This window comes from Parus major, chromosome 1, assembly GCF_001522545.3.
Source record: "Parus major isolate Abel chromosome 1, Parus_major1.1, whole genome shotgun sequence".
Classification (NCBI taxonomy): Eukaryota; Metazoa; Chordata; class Aves; order Passeriformes; family Paridae; genus Parus; species Parus major.
Window position 1 is genome coordinate 99,913,900 of NC_031768.1, and position 18,499 is coordinate 99,932,398.

At 33.5% G+C, this 18,499-nt stretch overlaps 1 protein-coding gene across 1 annotated transcript in view; it reads left to right on the forward strand.

Annotated features, from left to right (window-relative positions):
* Nucleotides 1-18,499, forward strand: part of NCAM2 (neural cell adhesion molecule 2) — a 263,086-nt gene that overhangs the window by 151,220 nt on the left and 93,367 nt on the right. The window contains exons 5-7 of the mRNA XM_033518142.1: nucleotides 3,297-3,434; nucleotides 7,756-7,873; nucleotides 12,949-13,109. Coding sequence (XP_033374033.1) covers nucleotides 3,297-3,434; nucleotides 7,756-7,873; nucleotides 12,949-13,109 — 417 coding nt within the window. The remainder of the gene's footprint in view (nucleotides 1-3,296; nucleotides 3,435-7,755; nucleotides 7,874-12,948; nucleotides 13,110-18,499) is intronic.

Genomic DNA, 18,499 nt, shown 5'->3' on the forward strand with positions numbered 1-18,499 from the left:
GTTGTATGAGAAACAGGTCTAATAAAAGTCTTGGTCTTCAACATTTTCCAAAAGTTTTGATATTTTATTCAGCTCTTTAGTCATGTCTTATTATCTGAATGTACAGTATTTTGTTGGACATTCTGGCTCAAAGCCTGGTACATACACAGCAAAATTTACAAAACATGAGGCAAAAATTCTTCTAGATTGGATTGAGTGGCACTGAAAAGACAGAAGCTCTTGTCAGCTGCACCACTTTAATATGTGATATGACTGAAGAGGAAGGTCTTGTGACTGACTGGTCTAAATCAGGTATTTGAAGATGAGGGGATTGAGTCCAGACAATTCAGTGATGAGCTGGAATAGTGTAATACCCAGTTACTTCCAGATTAACCAACTCAAATATGTTTACTAAAGGGCACAGTTTTTATCAAGATATCCATGGCACAGTGAATTTTTAGTATACTCATGGGAATATCTACTGGTGTATCCATTTCTCTTCAATGAAAGTTGAAAACATCCAGCCAACACTTAGTTTTTGTTTCCTGATACTACGTGAACCCTCACTTTTTCAGTTTTTTACAGAAATAGATATCACTTCCAGCCCTATTGTTCATCTCACACATTGCATGTGCATTGTAAAAAACAAAAAAACAAAAAAACAAAACAAAACAAAAAAAAGACAGGCTGGATCTCACTTTTTCAAAACATTTGGAGGTAGGTAATTATGTAGGAGGAGAACACTAAAAGATATATGCTGTGTGTGGTATTGTGTCAAATGGCATTAATATTCAAGCATGACTTCAACAAACCAGACATAATTAGAGCAGATGTGTTGATGATGTTAATGTCCTGTAAACTTCTATCAGGTGAAGCATGATTTTCTTTTTATTTTTTTTTTCATTTCTCTCTTCATTTTATGGTAGAATTCTTGCTACTGGTACAGAAGTCATTTGATAGTTAAAACTGAAAGCTGCTAAATATTTTTGTCCTCCAATATTGAAGGGTGTAAAATAGAACAAGAGCAATATCTGAATAACAGGGTTTCAGGTTCTTCAAGACACACATTCAGTGAATTGCAGAAAATCATTCTCCTCAGAACAATGCATTAATATTGACTAGTTTTGGTGGGTTTACTTTGGTGAGCTTCCCATGCACCCGCCCAGCTTCCCTCTCACCCTTCTCAAGAAGCTGACCTGGGCTGTGTACCTGGTGTCACCAAAGCTGCTCAATCACCTCCTCTGCAAGTGGACAGAGGATGGAAAATATAATAAAAAGCTCATGGATTGATTGACAGGGAGAAATCACTTTCCAATTGCCATCGTGGGCAAAACAGATTTGATTTGAGGAAAATGTAATTATCAACATAACAGAGTAAGACAGTGAGAAATATAAGTCTTAAAGTGCACCTTTCCCCCACACCTTCTTTCTTCTCAGGCTAAACATGACTCCAAACACTCTCTCTGCTTCTCCTTCCTCCTCAGGGGAGGACTCCCTGCATTCTTCCCCTTCTCCAGTGTGGGGACACCTCCGTGAACTTCAGCAATCCTTCCAACAGCCTTCAATTCTTCAAGAGCCCCTCCAGCATGGGTCCCCTGTGGGTATCCCAGTCCTGCCACAAAACCTGCCTTGGCACGGGGTCCTCTCTCCATGGGTTCACAGGTCCTGACAGGAGCCTGCTCCAGCACGGATTCCCCACAGGCTCACAGCCTCCTTCAGGCATCCACCTGGTCTTACAGGTGGATCTCTGCTCCCTTGTGGACCTGATGAGCTGCAGGGGCACAGCTGCCTCTCTATGTTCTGCACCATGGCCTGCCAGGGAATCTCTGCTCTGACACTTCCTCTTCTTCCTTCTTCACTGACCCAGGTGTCTGCAGGATGGTTCTGCTCACATCTTCTCACTCCTCCCCTGATTGCAATCACTGTTGGACAGTAACTTTTCCATTTCTTAAATCTCTTATCCCAGAGGTGCTACCACTGTTGCTGATGGCGTTGCCAGTGGCATGTCCTTCTTAGAGCCTGCTGGCAATGGCTCTCTGGGACATGGCTGAAACTTCTAGAAACTTCTCAAATAAACCACTTCTTTATCCCCTCAGTACCCAAATCTTGCCAAAAAAATTAAATACAACAAGATCGTGGGAGAAAATGAGACAAAAAATGTGTTGAGATTAAGAGAGGGAGAATGCACACCAGCGTTAGCAAAATGGATTTGACAGAGGGGAAAATTATTTGAATTTATATCCAACATGTTAAATGGTGAAATACAAAGACAGAATTAAAGCAATATCTCCCCTCTCCTTTTTCCCAGACACACCTTTATAATTGTTGACTCCTCTACCTCACCCACCCCATGGAGTGCAGGGATATTGGGGAATGGGGCCTGTGGTCTGTGGTCAGTCTGTAACAGTTCAGTGTGGATCCTTTCTCTGCCTTGTAATTGTTCAGGATGAATTTGCTGCAGCATGGGATCTTCTGTGGATTACAAAGGGGATATCTTATCCAACATGCTCCTTCTTGAGGCAAACACATCAACACATAAACCCAGTACACTAGTTCAGAGAGAAGGGAGAGAAAGAATTAAATTCAGGTCCAGTTTACTCCTGCAGATTATAATTTTGCTGCTGCATGTGGAGGAAAATGTGTGCATGGCTTTCATAGCCTGATTTTACAGTGTACTTCAGCTCCTTAAAATGTCTGTTGAATTTCTGTTTATGCTGCCTTTTGCAGAAGATAGAGTGCTTTCTTTTTTCGGGTTATGTCTTTCTACCCATTTCTGTGAAGTGTTAGAGGGCAGTGAAATATATCATTGACCAAGAAAATGAAGAAAGAAACAGGAGGAAGGAAGAAGGGCAAGCAAGCTGAAATCATTAAACATTGGGCTGTATAATAGGCCCAAACAAGATAGTCTAGATAGAAAGGGAAACAGCCTTTTGTTGCTTACTATATTTTAAATTGCTCAATTTAATTTTTGAGTATTTTTTTTCCCATTTAATTTTTTTGGCATTCTGTTTAAATGCTCAAGAGTATTCCACTCATTTTTTATTAAATTGTAATTTAACTTGTAGTTTATTACTCCTTGGAGTAAGTAGGAAATGATGGATGGAAAATCCACATAGAATTCTAGGAAATTCAATGTGTTTTGGAATAAAGAAACCCCAAATTTGTCAGCCTACATTTTCCTTTTAAATGTACAAATGTTTTGCCAATGAGCATTCAGATTGTGCAGAGAAAGTATTTAATATTCATTTAAGTTAGTGTTCCTCTGTTGTCTTGATTTACTTGATTTGTGACACTTGATCTCTTATTTTCTTTTCTAGATCGATTTGCGGTATTAGCAAACAATAATCTCCAAATTCTTAACATCAATAAAAGTGATGAAGGAGTATATAGATGTGAAGGAAGAGTGGAAGCAAGAGGAGAAATTGACTTTCGGGACATAATTGTTATTGTGAATGGTAAGGAGTAAAATTGGTGAATTTACTTCTTTCTTTATTGATTATTATGGCCTATTTTATCATATATCAACTTCTGAAAAACCCTTTATTCAATTGGTTAATATAATTGTCATATCTGTTTAGGATTGGTTTACTGTAAATGTAATTGCTTAATGCTGAAAAAAAATCTACTATACTGTGTAAATAGAATTCATCGCATTTCATAGTATCAGTAAATATAAATATGTAAAGCATGGATCATTATTATTCATCATTTACAGAACAGTAACTATTTCAAGACTTGAATTTCAGATTATAGTAGTTCAGTCTGGTTTTCGGTGTTTTTGTCATTTACTCTTAAAAAAAAACCTGATTTTTTTTTTTTATAATTTTTTATAATTTTTATATTTTTTTTATATTCTTTATAATTTACCTTCACTGTATGAAGTATGACTTTATGGGCTGCCCCAAAAGTCAGAAATACATTTTATTAACAGTGTTAGTTACAGATTTTTTTCAAATTTTATTTTTGTGAAGAATAAAATATGTAAAGAGTTGCCTGAAAATTTGCATGAAAAATTTTATTAGTTTATAATAAACCTCTATAAAGGAAAGTCAATGAATTGAGACAAGATGGAGCATTTAACTCAACCTCTCAAGCTCAGCATTGACCTGTTGAAAGATAACCACCTCTTCATATATTGCCTGGAAAGGAGACTGTTCATAAAGGGCATTTTTTATCTCTGCAGTCTGTTTATTGTCAGCTTTTCAGTGCAATTCTTCCACAGTGTGTCTTAGGTTTGGATCCTTAAATGCTTTGCCCTTGACTGGTCCTTCTCAGCAAACTCCAGTTTACATAAGTCATTATGTTAGGTGAATTCACAGCTAGTTTCATCAGGAAGTGCAGATTCTGGCACAGGTATTTCCTAGTCCATGCTGTCGAGCAGCAACATCTGAGGCAAAATTCTCTAGATTGTTGTAGGTGGTATATTCTGGCACTGCATTACCACGACTCCTGGTTATGTACAATTCCAACAGTGCATCTGGTAGCATTTAAAATGCCGGATGACATTTTCCTCTGCTGCTATTTATGTGTAGAGATATTAATCCACCTCCTGATTATCTTCCACTTCTATTGGTATTTATATGCAGTTGAGCTGAGAGTCTGTATTTAAACTAAAACATTGGGTTGCAAACCATAGTCTGACTTCCTATCATTTATTGCTGCTTTATGAAAACAAATTTTGTCCTTTGTATATTTATTAAGACTCTAGGCAAGAATGTTAACACTCATCTCTAAAATTAAGTCTTGGACAGAGAAGGAGCTGCCAAATAAGTGATTATGACATGGTTGGTCATGTAGACTGACATCAATTAAGAAATATTTCCTGCATCATTTGTAGTAATAAATAGGTTTGCCTACATAAAGTTGAATGGATTAAACTTGATCCAAAGTAGCTTTTAGAGTAATACTAAAATTCAAACAAAAAAGAAAAATTTTAGGTATTTTTGGTTTTTATTTTTGGGGGTTTTTTTTGGTGAAAAGTAAAGCCTATAAATGAACCAGATTCAAAAAAGAAAACAAAGAAAAAAACCCAAAAAAACAAAAAAAGAAAGAAAAGAAGGATCAATCCATAGTCTGCCAAAAACTACATGGGTATATTTCCACTGCATTTCCTGTTCCAATAGAGAAATAATACTTACTTTGGAGGATAATCTAAGCTTGCAAATAAAGGAAAATATTATCATGAAAGTATTTGTATGTAAAAGTTATTTAAATTTAGATCCTTATTGTTTATTTACTTATTTTGTAATAGTCACTGTAGAATCTACAGGAATGTGCAAGATCTTTGCTAATTATATTTCTATAATAAGAATCACAGAATAAGGTGAAATGAAAGCGACCCACGAGGATCACTGAGTCCAATGAAAAAGTTTACCTAGTTTCAGCTAAACCAGGATAAAAGTATGTGAGGTATCCAAAGCAGGATAAACTAATAAAGCAACTTAGAGGTACTTTATGAAAGAGGGCACACCATGTTAATTATAGTAGGGTTTTTTTTTTTAATTAAAAGTTTATATGAACAGTTTGCAAATTTACTCAAAAATAATTAAATCTTGTAACAAAGTCTGATATCAGGGTAATTTCTAATGTATGAAAATCCTTGGAAGGCTATAATGGGTGAGAAATTGACAACTAGAATATCTCCTAGAAATCTAATGTTTATGTTTCTATTCTACTTTCAACACTAAAATTTCTGTAGCATTTATTTTCTTATTATATTTACAGTGAGATCTGAATGTCAGGATTTTCTGTGGTTACAAATGGTTGACATAGAAGAGAATGAAAGAATTCAAGTCCTGTAAACAAAAATTTCTTTTATTTGTTCTTTTGTCTCTGTTTTTCCCTACTCTTTTTTTTTCTTTTTTTTTTTTTTTTCAGTTATTTTTTTCCTAATGTACTACTTGGTTTTATTTTTTACTTTCTGAGTAGTTCCATAAATTAGTCATGCTGTTCTCACTGAAATTAGTGGGAGAGAGCTGTTGACACAGTTATATGAGGCTGAGTTTTGCCATCTGCTTTAAGTATGAAAGGTGAGAGACTTACAAGCATAACTTCATTTCTCTTTTCCTCTTGTAGCTTTACACTTTAGATCCAACCTATGTTCTTAGGAGCATAAAAAGAAAAACAGATTTATCCCTTGATAAATGATGAGCAAAATAAAATTTTACTTTTGAAAAGAGAAAATAATATTTCATTTCATTGTCGTTGCAGTATCTCTCGGAATATTGAAGCACTTAAGTAAGGCACTGAACCTGCTACTTCTAGCAAAGAATTACCTCCTCATGTTCCAGACTATGTTTTGAGGTCTAGATATTAGAATGCACCACAAAATAGCAAAAATGCATTAAAAGCTTTCTAAGTATCATTGTGGGGTTTTCTTTATTGGAGATGGACAAATTCATGTTGCATAGCAAAAGGGTTTTGTATGCTGAGTAATGGCCCATACAACTTCAAATAGGAAAGAAGTGATCTGTGAAACACTATAACACACACCATTAAAAAGTGTAGGAAGTACACAGCAACACACAATTACTGATCATTGATAATTCTGGTACATGATTTTATGTTAATTTGATATATTTAAGATTCACAAGTGAAAAGGTTTCCGAAATATTTGGTAGAAAGCCACAACAGTTGGTTTTCAAGAGTGGGTGAGAAAAATCTGGGGATGTGCAATGGAACACTAAAAGCAAGTTCACTGGGGTTGTCCATTTCATCTTTTCCTTAGTGAAGAGTAAAGATAAAGAGGATAATTGAGCTGCTCTCACAACAGTCATAGCACAGGATGTTCTTGCTAGCTGACCTCTAAACTTTTCCCTTTCCTCTCACTCTTTGTGGCATTCCTTCTTCTCCGTATATCATTTTCTATCCAGTCTGCTTGGACTGGTTTTTATTTGTATATTCCATAGAATAGTTTGGATTGGAGGGACCTTAAAGACCATCTAGTTTCAAACCCCTGCCATAGGCTGGGACACCTGCTAGACCCAGTTGCTCAGATCTCCATCCAATATGACCTTGAACACTTTATATTTGCTTGTTAATTAATGGAAATAGATATCTAAACAGATTCGTTAAATGTGAGTTTTTCTTTCTCAAATATTAATGCTATTTTTTCTCTTGGGTAGAGGTTCTTTGTGAACTGTTATAAAATGTTATTATTTTATTATTATCAATGTTATAAATGTTATTTTTTTATAATAACTTCATCCCATCAAGAACAGAAAACATTTGTCACTATTAGAACAAAACTAAATTTTTGGAAATACAGGTAGATTGCATACATTGGGTTTTATCACATTTACCCTTTGGAAGCTAGTGATATTCCTGCCCAGAAAGTATGCTGGAGCTCAGTAAAAGGAATTAAGTATGTATAATAAAAACTCCTGCATACTGACCCCTCTTTTAAAAACACTGTCTAACATGAGTACATAGTTTTATGTGTGTATTGTCTTATACATGTTAGCTGAAACTTCAGTCATCTTAAAATGTTCTGTAAGAAAATTGAAGAACTGATGAAAAAGACTTTCAATAATTTATTCTATTAAAAAAAAGTTATAAATATCCTGATACTATTAAAAGTCTTGTATTTAAGAAAAGTAAAGAAATACTAAAAACAATGATTTACATTGTAACCTGATCCCTAATTGCACAATTATAATTGTAATTTAACAGCTAAATTGTAATCCCAAATTAACAAAGGATCCTACAATTTAAATTTTTCCAGACACCTGAAATATTTTATTTTTCATTCACTGGACATAATGTTTTATTTTTCAGTTCCCCCTGCAATCATTCTGCTACAGAAATCCTTCAATGCCACTGCAGATCGAGGAGAGGCAGTAACTTTGTTCTGCAGAGCCACTGGATCGCCTCCACCTGAGATCAGTTGGTACAGGTGAGTTCAGTCAAGGTCTCCACATCAGAACACATTGTTTTAATGTGTCCCAATTTTCTATCACAGTCCATTAAGCTGTGCAACCTTAATTTCTTTCTGCATTTTAAGAGAATTTTCTGTCCATTTCTATTCTAACTGCTATGTCTGGATTAAGCATAAATGTGTGAATGGACTCACACAAATTCAATTACACTCAGGTTGCCAGCAAGTTAGGTAAATTTAAAAAGTAACAAAAATACCATATTGTCATGATTTCTTCATGTATGAAGATGTATGGAGAAGAAATAAGTCCATATCTCAAAAGCAGTACAAGAGCAACCAAAGAAAAACTTTTGCACATAAATGCACAGATATGCATTTAGCCAGTAAATAACTATCCAGTACAGGTCAGCAGTACTGATAAAAAAACCCCTAACACTTTCCACATTTGTAAAAATAGATTCTAACCTTAACTCTCTGTTTCAATGAGAATCAGAAAGAGGTACGAATTTAGACGCTTGTATGACCCAGGAATGTTTCATTGAATAAGTTTCAATGTAACTTAATGTATTTTATAAGTATAAAACACTTTGAAAATGGAATTGCTTTTAAATCTCATGTGTGTTTTTTTCATTATAGCAATGACATGAGCATTGTATAGCTATGTCATTTGGGAACACTTACCATATAGCATTTGTAAAAATTTAAATATCTATTTACTCTGTGTTCTTTCAATTTCAACAAAGATATGCATCAGTCTTGGGATATAAAGTACCTCAATACCTCATGCCAGTGAACATTTTTATTTTAGACCTGAATAATTTGCATCTACTTATATTAGTTCAAGTGGATTAAAAGGTCATCCCATTTTCAAAATGGGCATAGAAGCAATTTCCATCAATTCTTCACCTTCTCTGGAACATTTGAACAAAGTTAGATTTCTCTTCCTTTGACTGATACCTTAATTTATTGTGCCATAGGTCAGCTGTGAAGTTGAATTTTTCTCTCATGCAATTTGAAACCCAGAAGGTGCAAATAAATAGAATTCAAGGTTAATTCCTTAATGTGGCTTATAATTTAAATTTAATAAAGAGGAGGAAAAAGAAACACAAATTATGTATAGCTCAAATCAAAGAACTGATATTAAATTCAAATCGTATTCTTTTTATTTGATGTCTTTGAAGTAATTTTTTACATGCCTCTCCTATCTGACCAAAATTCTAAGAGTTGCCTGAAATCTGCTATCCTGAACAGCTTTGGTGTATGACAACATACATTTTTGTGTATGACAACATGATATATATTAAGGAAGATTACAAAAATTTCCACCATTTGTGTATATCTCCATTACCCGTTGTGGGATTTTTCTGATATTTTATAAACAGCATGGTACATACCCAGGCCAAGTGTCTTGGAGAGACACTTATCTCTGTGTCCATTCATCAGAGCCCACTCAAGGATTTCCCTTTGGTTTGACAGCCCCTGAGTTGCTAAATCTTTAAACCTTTCTGCAAATATCTTTTGAAAAGATTTTCCAGAAGCTTTTCAGGCTTGTGGACTGGATATTGAATCATACATGTTCAAACATCTGTTCTGTTTCTCTTTCAGGAACTATCTCATAATGAGGAATATTGGCTAATGCGTCTCCCTTCCCTTCTGATTGTTTTCTTTTCCCCCTTTGATTATCTTTTAATTTCATCTGATTAGGGTGTTTTGTCAGTAGAAAATATTCTTGTTTTTTTTTATTTGCTGACACTGAGATTTTATAAAATGATACATCAAAAAGTACATTTATCCTTGGGGCAGGATTTTATTGATATTCAAGCAGGGAAAAAGAATGGGGGGAGGAAATTCCTTCTTTTTTCAGAGGAAGCAAACAATTTTAAATGGTACTCCAGTCCTATTTCTGCATCAAATTTCTGAAATTTTCAGGTCCTTTTTGACTCATTTAATCAATTAAAATTATTAATAATCAGCTAATCTCCTGTCCTTGTTCTTATCTAAAAGTTATGTCAAGATAACAACCATGCATTTATTTCTACAATAGTTTAGGAATTAGACTGAGCCTAGGAAAACCAGATAAATATAATTTTTCTTGATTTTGAGAAAAATCTGGAGAGTATTGTCCTTAAGTTTTAGGGAAGTTTATCTAAACTAATTTATCTAATATTAATATGCTTGTCATCCACTGAGAAGCTAATTGAATAAGTTTATCAGAATTAATGGCAAATTGTTCTCTATTTTGTCCTGTTTTTTGATGTGTACGGTTTTTGATGTTAAAAGTAAGTTGATATTAACCTCAGTTTTATTGTGTTTCTATTCTAATAAACAAAGGAAATTATGTCTTGAATTTGATAAAGTTTTAATTGTGATTTTGGAAGAATTATAATTATTGGTCACAGCAAGTTAAGGGAATTGTGTTCAGTTTTAAACCCGACCTCACATTTTATCTGTGCGTGTTCAGTCATTTTATTTAATTTGTCTCAGGTTAACCATTTGTAAAATGGGCAGGTCTAATAAAGTGACTTAATGGAAGCCTGTCTTCTGAATTTTCTGAATAGCTATGTATAGCTAATGGCCTCAGAGAGATGGTGTTAGATATTCTAACAGAAAATAATCACAGCATTTCCTGATGTCTCATTACGAAACATTCTGAAGTATATTCAGTATCCTGGAGAGCTGTGGAAAAATACTGATAAAAAGAGTGGAAAAGATTTTTTTACTCCATTCTGCTGCAAGATTTTCACTTCATAGTGTAAAAAGTATATCTATGCCTGTTCATGAAGACTGAGGACTTGTGTTATAGACATTTTTGCGTTCTTCTGTCTTTGTTGCTTTTTAAAATGGGCTCTCACACCAGTTATTTGCTCATTCAGTCTAATGAAGTTTCTTTATCAAGGCAGGCAGAATCTGGATCTTTTCAAAGGTAGTCTTACAGTCCACTGCTATTTTACTCAATTTAAAAGTAAATTATCTTGATTTTTACTACCTTTGTTTCCTTTTTGGTTTTCAATGAATTGATTTTAAAAGATCAACTTCAGAGAGGCCATGAAAAATATCTGCATTTTTTAAATCAGGTGACAATACTATTGAAGGGACTCTCATCTCTGTGTGTTGACTGTAAGCAAGATGCTGGACAAAACAAAAGTCTCAAGCTTTTAGCTCTCTAAGACAGTAGCTAATGTGGGGAAGCTTGAACTATTTACATTGACCATTTTTATTTCCAGGTGCTGGTGATATTTAGATTTGATCAATTTAAAATGGATGCACCTGAACTAATGTGTCAATTTTTCTCAAAAAATCCTTTGGTGCACTTATGAAAATTAGTCACTTTGAAATACCTTGTCAAGAAGAAAGGTCATCAAAGTTCAGTTGCTGTTCTATTTCATATATGTATATATTTTGTTGATATTTTGTGGACTAAGATAATTAATTCTCCACTGAACTGTTATCTCTATTGTAGCTAATCATACATTAATGTAAAGCATAACCTTCAGAGAGGCAATACAACAATGGAATTAAATTAGCCGGGACTGAAGAAAGAGATCCTAATGCAGCTACAGGTCATGAACTGGAAATCTTTACTCATGTGGATAGTCCAACTGAAAACAGTGTTTATAGCTGTGGAGATAATTTACACTGCTAAAGTTTATCTGGATCAATTTCCTGGTCTTTGCTGACAGGACTTAGAATGATCTTACAAAAGAAATCCTCTTTAAGTATATTATTCATGTTTTCCTCTTATCCAATATCAGTATCAATATGAATCTGTATGTTCACTAGAGGGTCCAGGGAAATGCTCATTATGTTATTTCTACTGAGAAACTGCTATAGATATCAATTATTGTGATTCTGACCTTGAATTTAGACTTTTGACTCCTTAAAGAAATCACTGGAGGGGTTTTGGTTGTTTGGAATATTTTGTTACTGTTTCTTTGTTGTTGTTTGTTTGTTGTAGTGTAATAGGTTTGGGTGGCTCTTTCTGTTTGTCCCATTTTTGGTTTGGTTTGAATTTCTGTGAAAATTAGGCCTTTTACAGGAGTTCTGTAAAACAATTTCTGTAACTTTCTCTGGGAAGGAAATGAACAAGTATCATAACAATGTCTTGAGTTGGCAACTAATTGGATTCGAATTATTTAGAAAAAAGTGTTACTGAAGTGCAAACTATATAGCTATCAGGGGACTCCTACTAACAGTTATGATTCGCCCAAGAAATAAGCAGTATCCTCACTTTTAGAGAAAATATGATTTAGGAAAATATGAAATATATGTATTTATCATTGTATGATAATGTAATCATATTATATTTTGAGTATAATCATAACATTATAACATATATATATATATATAACAATGATTTATTGGAATCATTGGAAATCATTGTTGTTAAAAATCTTGAAAAAATTTAAATATCCTAAACTAAATATATTGAATAGATTAGAATGCTTGAGTAATGCCCTCTTGGAAAAGCAGCTGTGTGTAGGCCAAGGTGCTCAACTGGACCAATAAAGCCCCAATCAGCCCACAGAATTGGCTTAAAATTTTATTATTTCTGTACCATCTGGTCACAACTCATTCTAACATCTGTAGATATGCCTGCTTGCTAAGTTGTGGCTAGCCAACAACAACTGAGAGGAAATAATTTGAGTGGGTTCTTGATGAGCCAACAGGTTCTATGTGAATGTAATTTTTATTTTTTTTTTATAAGTTGCTACATCATTACTACTGTGAACTGCAGCAGTTGCACTTGAAAAATATGCTTTTAATAGTTTTAATAGTTTCTCACATACAATATATAACCAATTTCCTTATGCCCTTCCTAAAGTGTACACCATATGTTAGGATACTATTCACAACCATTTTTCCAACATTTGGTCAGTACTGAACATTGAAGAATAAAGGTACTTCTAAAGGTATTTCTAATGCATATATATATTTTAACCTGACAATTAAATTGTGGTTTTTGAGGCTGGTATAACAGCAGTCTCTTCCCTCAAATATTATTTTCTGTGTATTGATGCTTCCATAGCACATTGTTACTGGAATGAAATGGCTGATTTATAAATATATATCTATATCTATTTTTTCTTTTTTAGGAATGGTAAACTTATTGAGGAAAATGAAAAATATGTCCTGAGAGGAAGCAATACACAACTAACAATAAGAGATATAAAAAATATTGATGCGGGTCCTTATATCTGTAATGCTAAAAACAAAGCAGGAAATGACAAAAAACAGACATTCCTTCAAGTTTTTGGTAAGTGCTGAATAATATGGTCTATCTTTCCTTTTAAAATGTAAACAGTAAGGAAATAGGCATTCACAATTTTCAGTGAAATAGTATTTCTGTAAGGTGCCTGCTGATGCAGCAAAATGCTTTCTGTAAGATTTTACATCTTCTTTTCTCTCTTCTGGCTACTTAAACCTTTACATCTGAATTTCATTTTGAAAAGCTTATCTTCAGCATTTGCTTTTCTGCTACTCACATGCAGTACAAAGGAGTGTTAAATAGTTAATTCTGTCTGGTTTTCATTTAGAAGTTGACTGCTTGCAAGAAAACCAAGCGGAGAGAGGGGGAAATTCTAAAAGGGGAAAAAAAAGGCCATTTCACTTCTAAGCAGTGAGGGTTTTTAGTAATGCAATGCCATACAGAGATTTTCCTGGTTTTGTTCTTTAATTTTTCTTTCTTGACTTCTATTTTTTAAGTGCACAATTGCAGACATAGTTACAAAAATATTGTGTGCCCTGAGTTTCAAAGGACAAAAGTAATAAACTCAAAACTCTTACTTCTCTTTCTGTGCTCACCAACCACTCCAACCATGTTAATGATTCCCTCCTTTACACAGAACTGATAATTTATTTGAAGTTTTGTTAAAATATAAGCTAGTGAGAGTGGATATTTGTGAGAATGTAGAAAACATCCCTCAGAATCACAGCAAGAAAAAAGGCTGTAACTTACTTATGAAAAACCTACAAAAATGAATGGGTTTTTTATTACAAAAATTGGGGTTTCTTACATTAAATGTATCTTGTATTATACAGAAAGTAATTTCTATTTGAACAGTTAAATGCCATACTTAGGACAGAGGAAATTAACTTCCCACTTTAAAAATAAATAAATAAATATTTAATGTTTAGCATTAATTCCCAGCTCAAGGTAATAATAATTTATAAAAGTAAAAGTGTTCTAACGGGAGAGAGTAATCTGATAATTTACATTGAATAGGGCAGATGTTGGATTATATAATGCTGGCATTTGGGGTCTGGAAGCCTGAGGCTGAAGTCATGGTGTCAGGTGAACATGGTTGTGTCCTCATGCATCCCACCGTCTCCTCTTTGAGAAACTCTCATGAAGTGTTGTCTCCAGCTCTGTACTTCAGGTGGATTGCCTAACCATTGGGCTGTTGCTCTTAGGTACCTGAGAGTTATTCTCAATTTCTTTTCAAAGGAAATAAGATGAAATAAAATCTTAAATTTTATCCCAGCCTCAAGAAGTATAGCATCTTGGTTTGTAAAACAGAAATATTTCATTAAACTGTATTTCCAAACTTTAAAAAAAAAATTAATTGAAGGAATAGAAATTACTTTCAAATTTTGGTATTAATTTAGGGAAGTTTCAGTCAGAAACAACTGTGTTATTCAAGTTTGTGTTATTCAATTTTAAGTGTGTCTGAAATTTTCTTGGTTCTTGCCTACAGCAAGGAAATTTTTTAATGAAATGGATAGGGAAAAGGAGACACCAGACTAAGAGTGCAGATTTCTTGTTTATATTTTTTCATCTTTTAGCAACTACTTTTCTGGGGACTCCATGGAAAGCTAAATCCTAATGTTTTTATGGATATAATCAAATATATAAAAATAGTTGGTTAAATACATTATGAATCTACACATCCTTCATGTTTTCATGACATCCTAAACTCCTGAATTTCTTACGTCCTTTCTTGTATGGAAAATAATTTCTATTGTTTAAGTTTCCACAGAACTCTCTAGAGCATCTCCCACATCCCTGTCCTAAGTGGTCATAGCTAATTTGTAGTGGAGAGGGGTTTTGATTTCTCCTACAATAAACTTTACTTTTATTTCTTTCACACAGATTAAACCCCCAGTCATATATAAAGCCAACAACTACTTATCTTTTTCCATTAAATGTGTCAAAAAAAGCAGTCTGAAAATGGCAAGGCAGATGGCTGTTTATTATAGCTAAATAGTACACAAACAACTAGTTTATGTTAAATTGACCTATTAAATTGCATTTTTCTCTCCCACTTCATTAGCTTATTTGTCTCATATGTCTGCAATCTTTAATTTTAATTTACAATGCAAACTCCTTAGGGCAAAGAATACTGTTTCTACAACATGGCTCTGGCAGTGTGGAAACTCGTAATAACAGTAATATAACCATAGTGCAATAAAAATAATAGTAACATTATAGAATTCAGCACTTAAACTTTCTAGAATGTAGGACTTTTGGATAGACATGCCCATCTGAGTGCCATGCAATAGCTACATATTTAGTTTCCATGCATGACCTCGATTCTTTAGTTTAACTTTGGGACTTATTTCAGTATCAATGCTAAAAAGACTATTTAATTCTGATATAAAATCCTTACTCTGACAGTTTTTCTGCAGCTCTGATATATGTGTGGAAACCTATAAGCACATACCCTGCCCTCCCCAGTTCATCTGTATTAGTACTTTGTTCTAAAGAGAGAAAAAAATCTGTCTCAGTCTTTCTTGATATGATTTGATTATCTCTGTCTGTCACCCTCTTATCTGCCATAGCTCTTTTCTGTGTCATTAGCAATTACTACCTAAAAGATCTCATCTTGATTAATACTTAGAATTTGTGCTAAGGTTTTTAATTCATATTCATTTATGTCTACTGCTGAACAGCTTGAAATTATAGGTGCTCATCCATGAATGCTTTAAAAGTGTGTTTTTGTATTTATCTCTATTTGGGAGCTATCTCCCACTTACAATGTTCCACTCTATTTTTTATTTATTTTTTTTTAAGTAGTATCTAACCATGTTTATAAATATGTGCATCATTTTCACTTAAGAAATAGCACATTTTTACACCTATGGACAACCCAAAAAAATTTCCAAAAATAACATAAGTTATGTTTTTAAATCAACTGCTTGTTGATTTGAGAAAAGTCAATAAATTCCTTCATTTCTTCATTCCTTCATGTAGAAGCTTCCTACATCTTCTTACTTACTCCAAAGTAAACATTCATTTCTTCATCATTCCTTCTCCAAGGTGATGGCAGTAGTCTTCATTTATATTAGAATAAAAAATATAATCAGACTAAATGAAAAAAGTTAGCTTTAATTAAAGATATATTCATGCTCGATATAAATAGTATTTATATTCCTAAGATTTTCATTTTTTTTACTCTAGTTGCTTATTTCTACTTCTTTATCACTCAAATGTGTGGTTATACAATTTGATGATGCTTAGAGCTGAGCTCTTCAACAAGTATTTTGCTTTCTGTACTTAGGCCACAGAGAGCTACATCTATATGTTTATAATTTATTTTCATAGAAAGAAAAAATATTGTTTCTTTAATCAGAATTGACAAAAAAACATGAGAGGGAGTTCTAGCATAAGTTAGTTTGAAGTTCTCCATTATATTAGTGTTTTCCCTACATAATCAGTGAGCGGGCAGTCTGAGTAATATTTTATATGAAAATATTTCATTGGCATTTCAGTGGGTCCTGACAAATGACTTCACGAAAATCAAATGAGGGGATTTCTCAAAAACTATCACAAAAGACACTTTGTACTTAATACAAAAAATATAATATAAATAATACAAATAATAATAATACAAAAAATAAAATAGTTTAAATACATACTATTTTTTTTCTTGATGCCTTTTCAATTATAATCTGAATAGTGGAAAAGCTTTTTCAGCTGTGTTCAATGCAATTTTTATTGAGAAACTATATGATATTATTAATATATTTTTTGTCTTCTGCCAGAGAGGAAGCAATATTATGGAACTCTCCTATCTTATCTCTCTTGAGTTTATTCCAAATGCTAAAAATAAAAATTTTCTGTCAATTTAGTCCTTCAAAATCCATTCATCTTGGAACCAAAAAGGCTGTATTGTGCCTCTGAGATTGGGGTGAGGCATTGTCTAAATTTTTTCCTTATTTTCAGTCTTAATGCTGTCCTTTTTACAGCGCCTGAAGCATACCTTAATAAAATTTTTTGGGGTATTGTAAGCAGATTTATATATGTTTTAATATGCCTTTTGTGGTTCATTTTGTTTGTCATGAGATGTTATTCTATACATATGTGGAAACCTTTCATTCAAGTTCACTGATACCTCTAGAAGGAGACTCCCATGGATCTGTCTGTGGAGCTATGTGTACCTGCTCCTCCCAGATATTATAAAGGCCACCAACTGCAGCTTCACAAAGCACAACTCACAGATGGAATGTTAAAAGTTCACATGTTTTCTGCATTCCTTTTTCTTCCTTATTATTTCTTCACCTTTTTGGAATACTTCTACTTTTTAAAATAAAAAATATTCAATCTGTAAAGACAGTGATGATAGTTTTCCAAGAAGGCAAGTCTTACACCCCTGAGTGTGAAGTAGTAATAGTATTTTGACATATTTCAATAATACCATCCAAAAAGAGAGTCAGTTCATGGTGCGCTAAGTCAGGTTAGCGTTTCATTCTGGTATATGTGTGAATCCTTACCATATAAAGAATCAAATTTCTAAAATCTCCTTCTTAGATATTTCCATGTTGGGCTCTAGCATGTTCCGTAAGTTCAAATTGTACCAGGAGTTTCCATGAGGACGGGGTTGCAGTTTTGCCACCTGATTCAAATGTGTCTGTGCAGGAGGACAGCAGGAAGGTATGATTCCTCCTGGCATATATTAATGTAGAGATTAATCAGGCAGCCATACAGACACACACTAGGCCTCTCACCAGTAGAACCAGGCTTGTATCAATATCAAACTATTAAAAATAATTCTTTTGATGAAACATAAGCAGGATTATCTCAAGCTTATATGTGTTGCTTCCCACATCTGATGAAACTCCTTGTTAAGGTATGAGTAAAACTCTGAATTCATTGTGTACCTTTTCCAAGAAACTGGTTGTACTCAGACTGCTGTGTTCATCAAAAGCTTTATGGGGAGGCTGTATGTACACAGCAATGAGACAAATCCAAAATAGTCCAAGGAAAGAATCTAAGAGAAACTTGTTTACTGAGGAAGTAGTAGAAAACTTAAAACCAGCCTTCTTGGCTCAGAAAACAAACATAAATAAATGTTGCTTCTTTATTTGGCATCATCACTCTGTTCATATTTAACAGTACATGTCTAGTAATAATAGCTCCTTACCTTAAATAATTTTAATGAAATTTAGCTCCTTTCTATATTCAAGCACTCTTTCATTTGAGCCAGGTCACTTAGCTTACAATTGTTTCAACTATATCACAATATCTATATTTCAATATTTTTGACTGAAGAAAGCAGCAAAACCCTGAAGGTTTTCTAAATTTGCATTTTTGCTTCATATTTTTCTATTTCATATTCTATTTTTTTTGCGTCATATTTTTCTAGAATACAAAACAACAAATATCAATTCAGTTTGAGAATGACCTTATCAATTTAGAAAGAACAG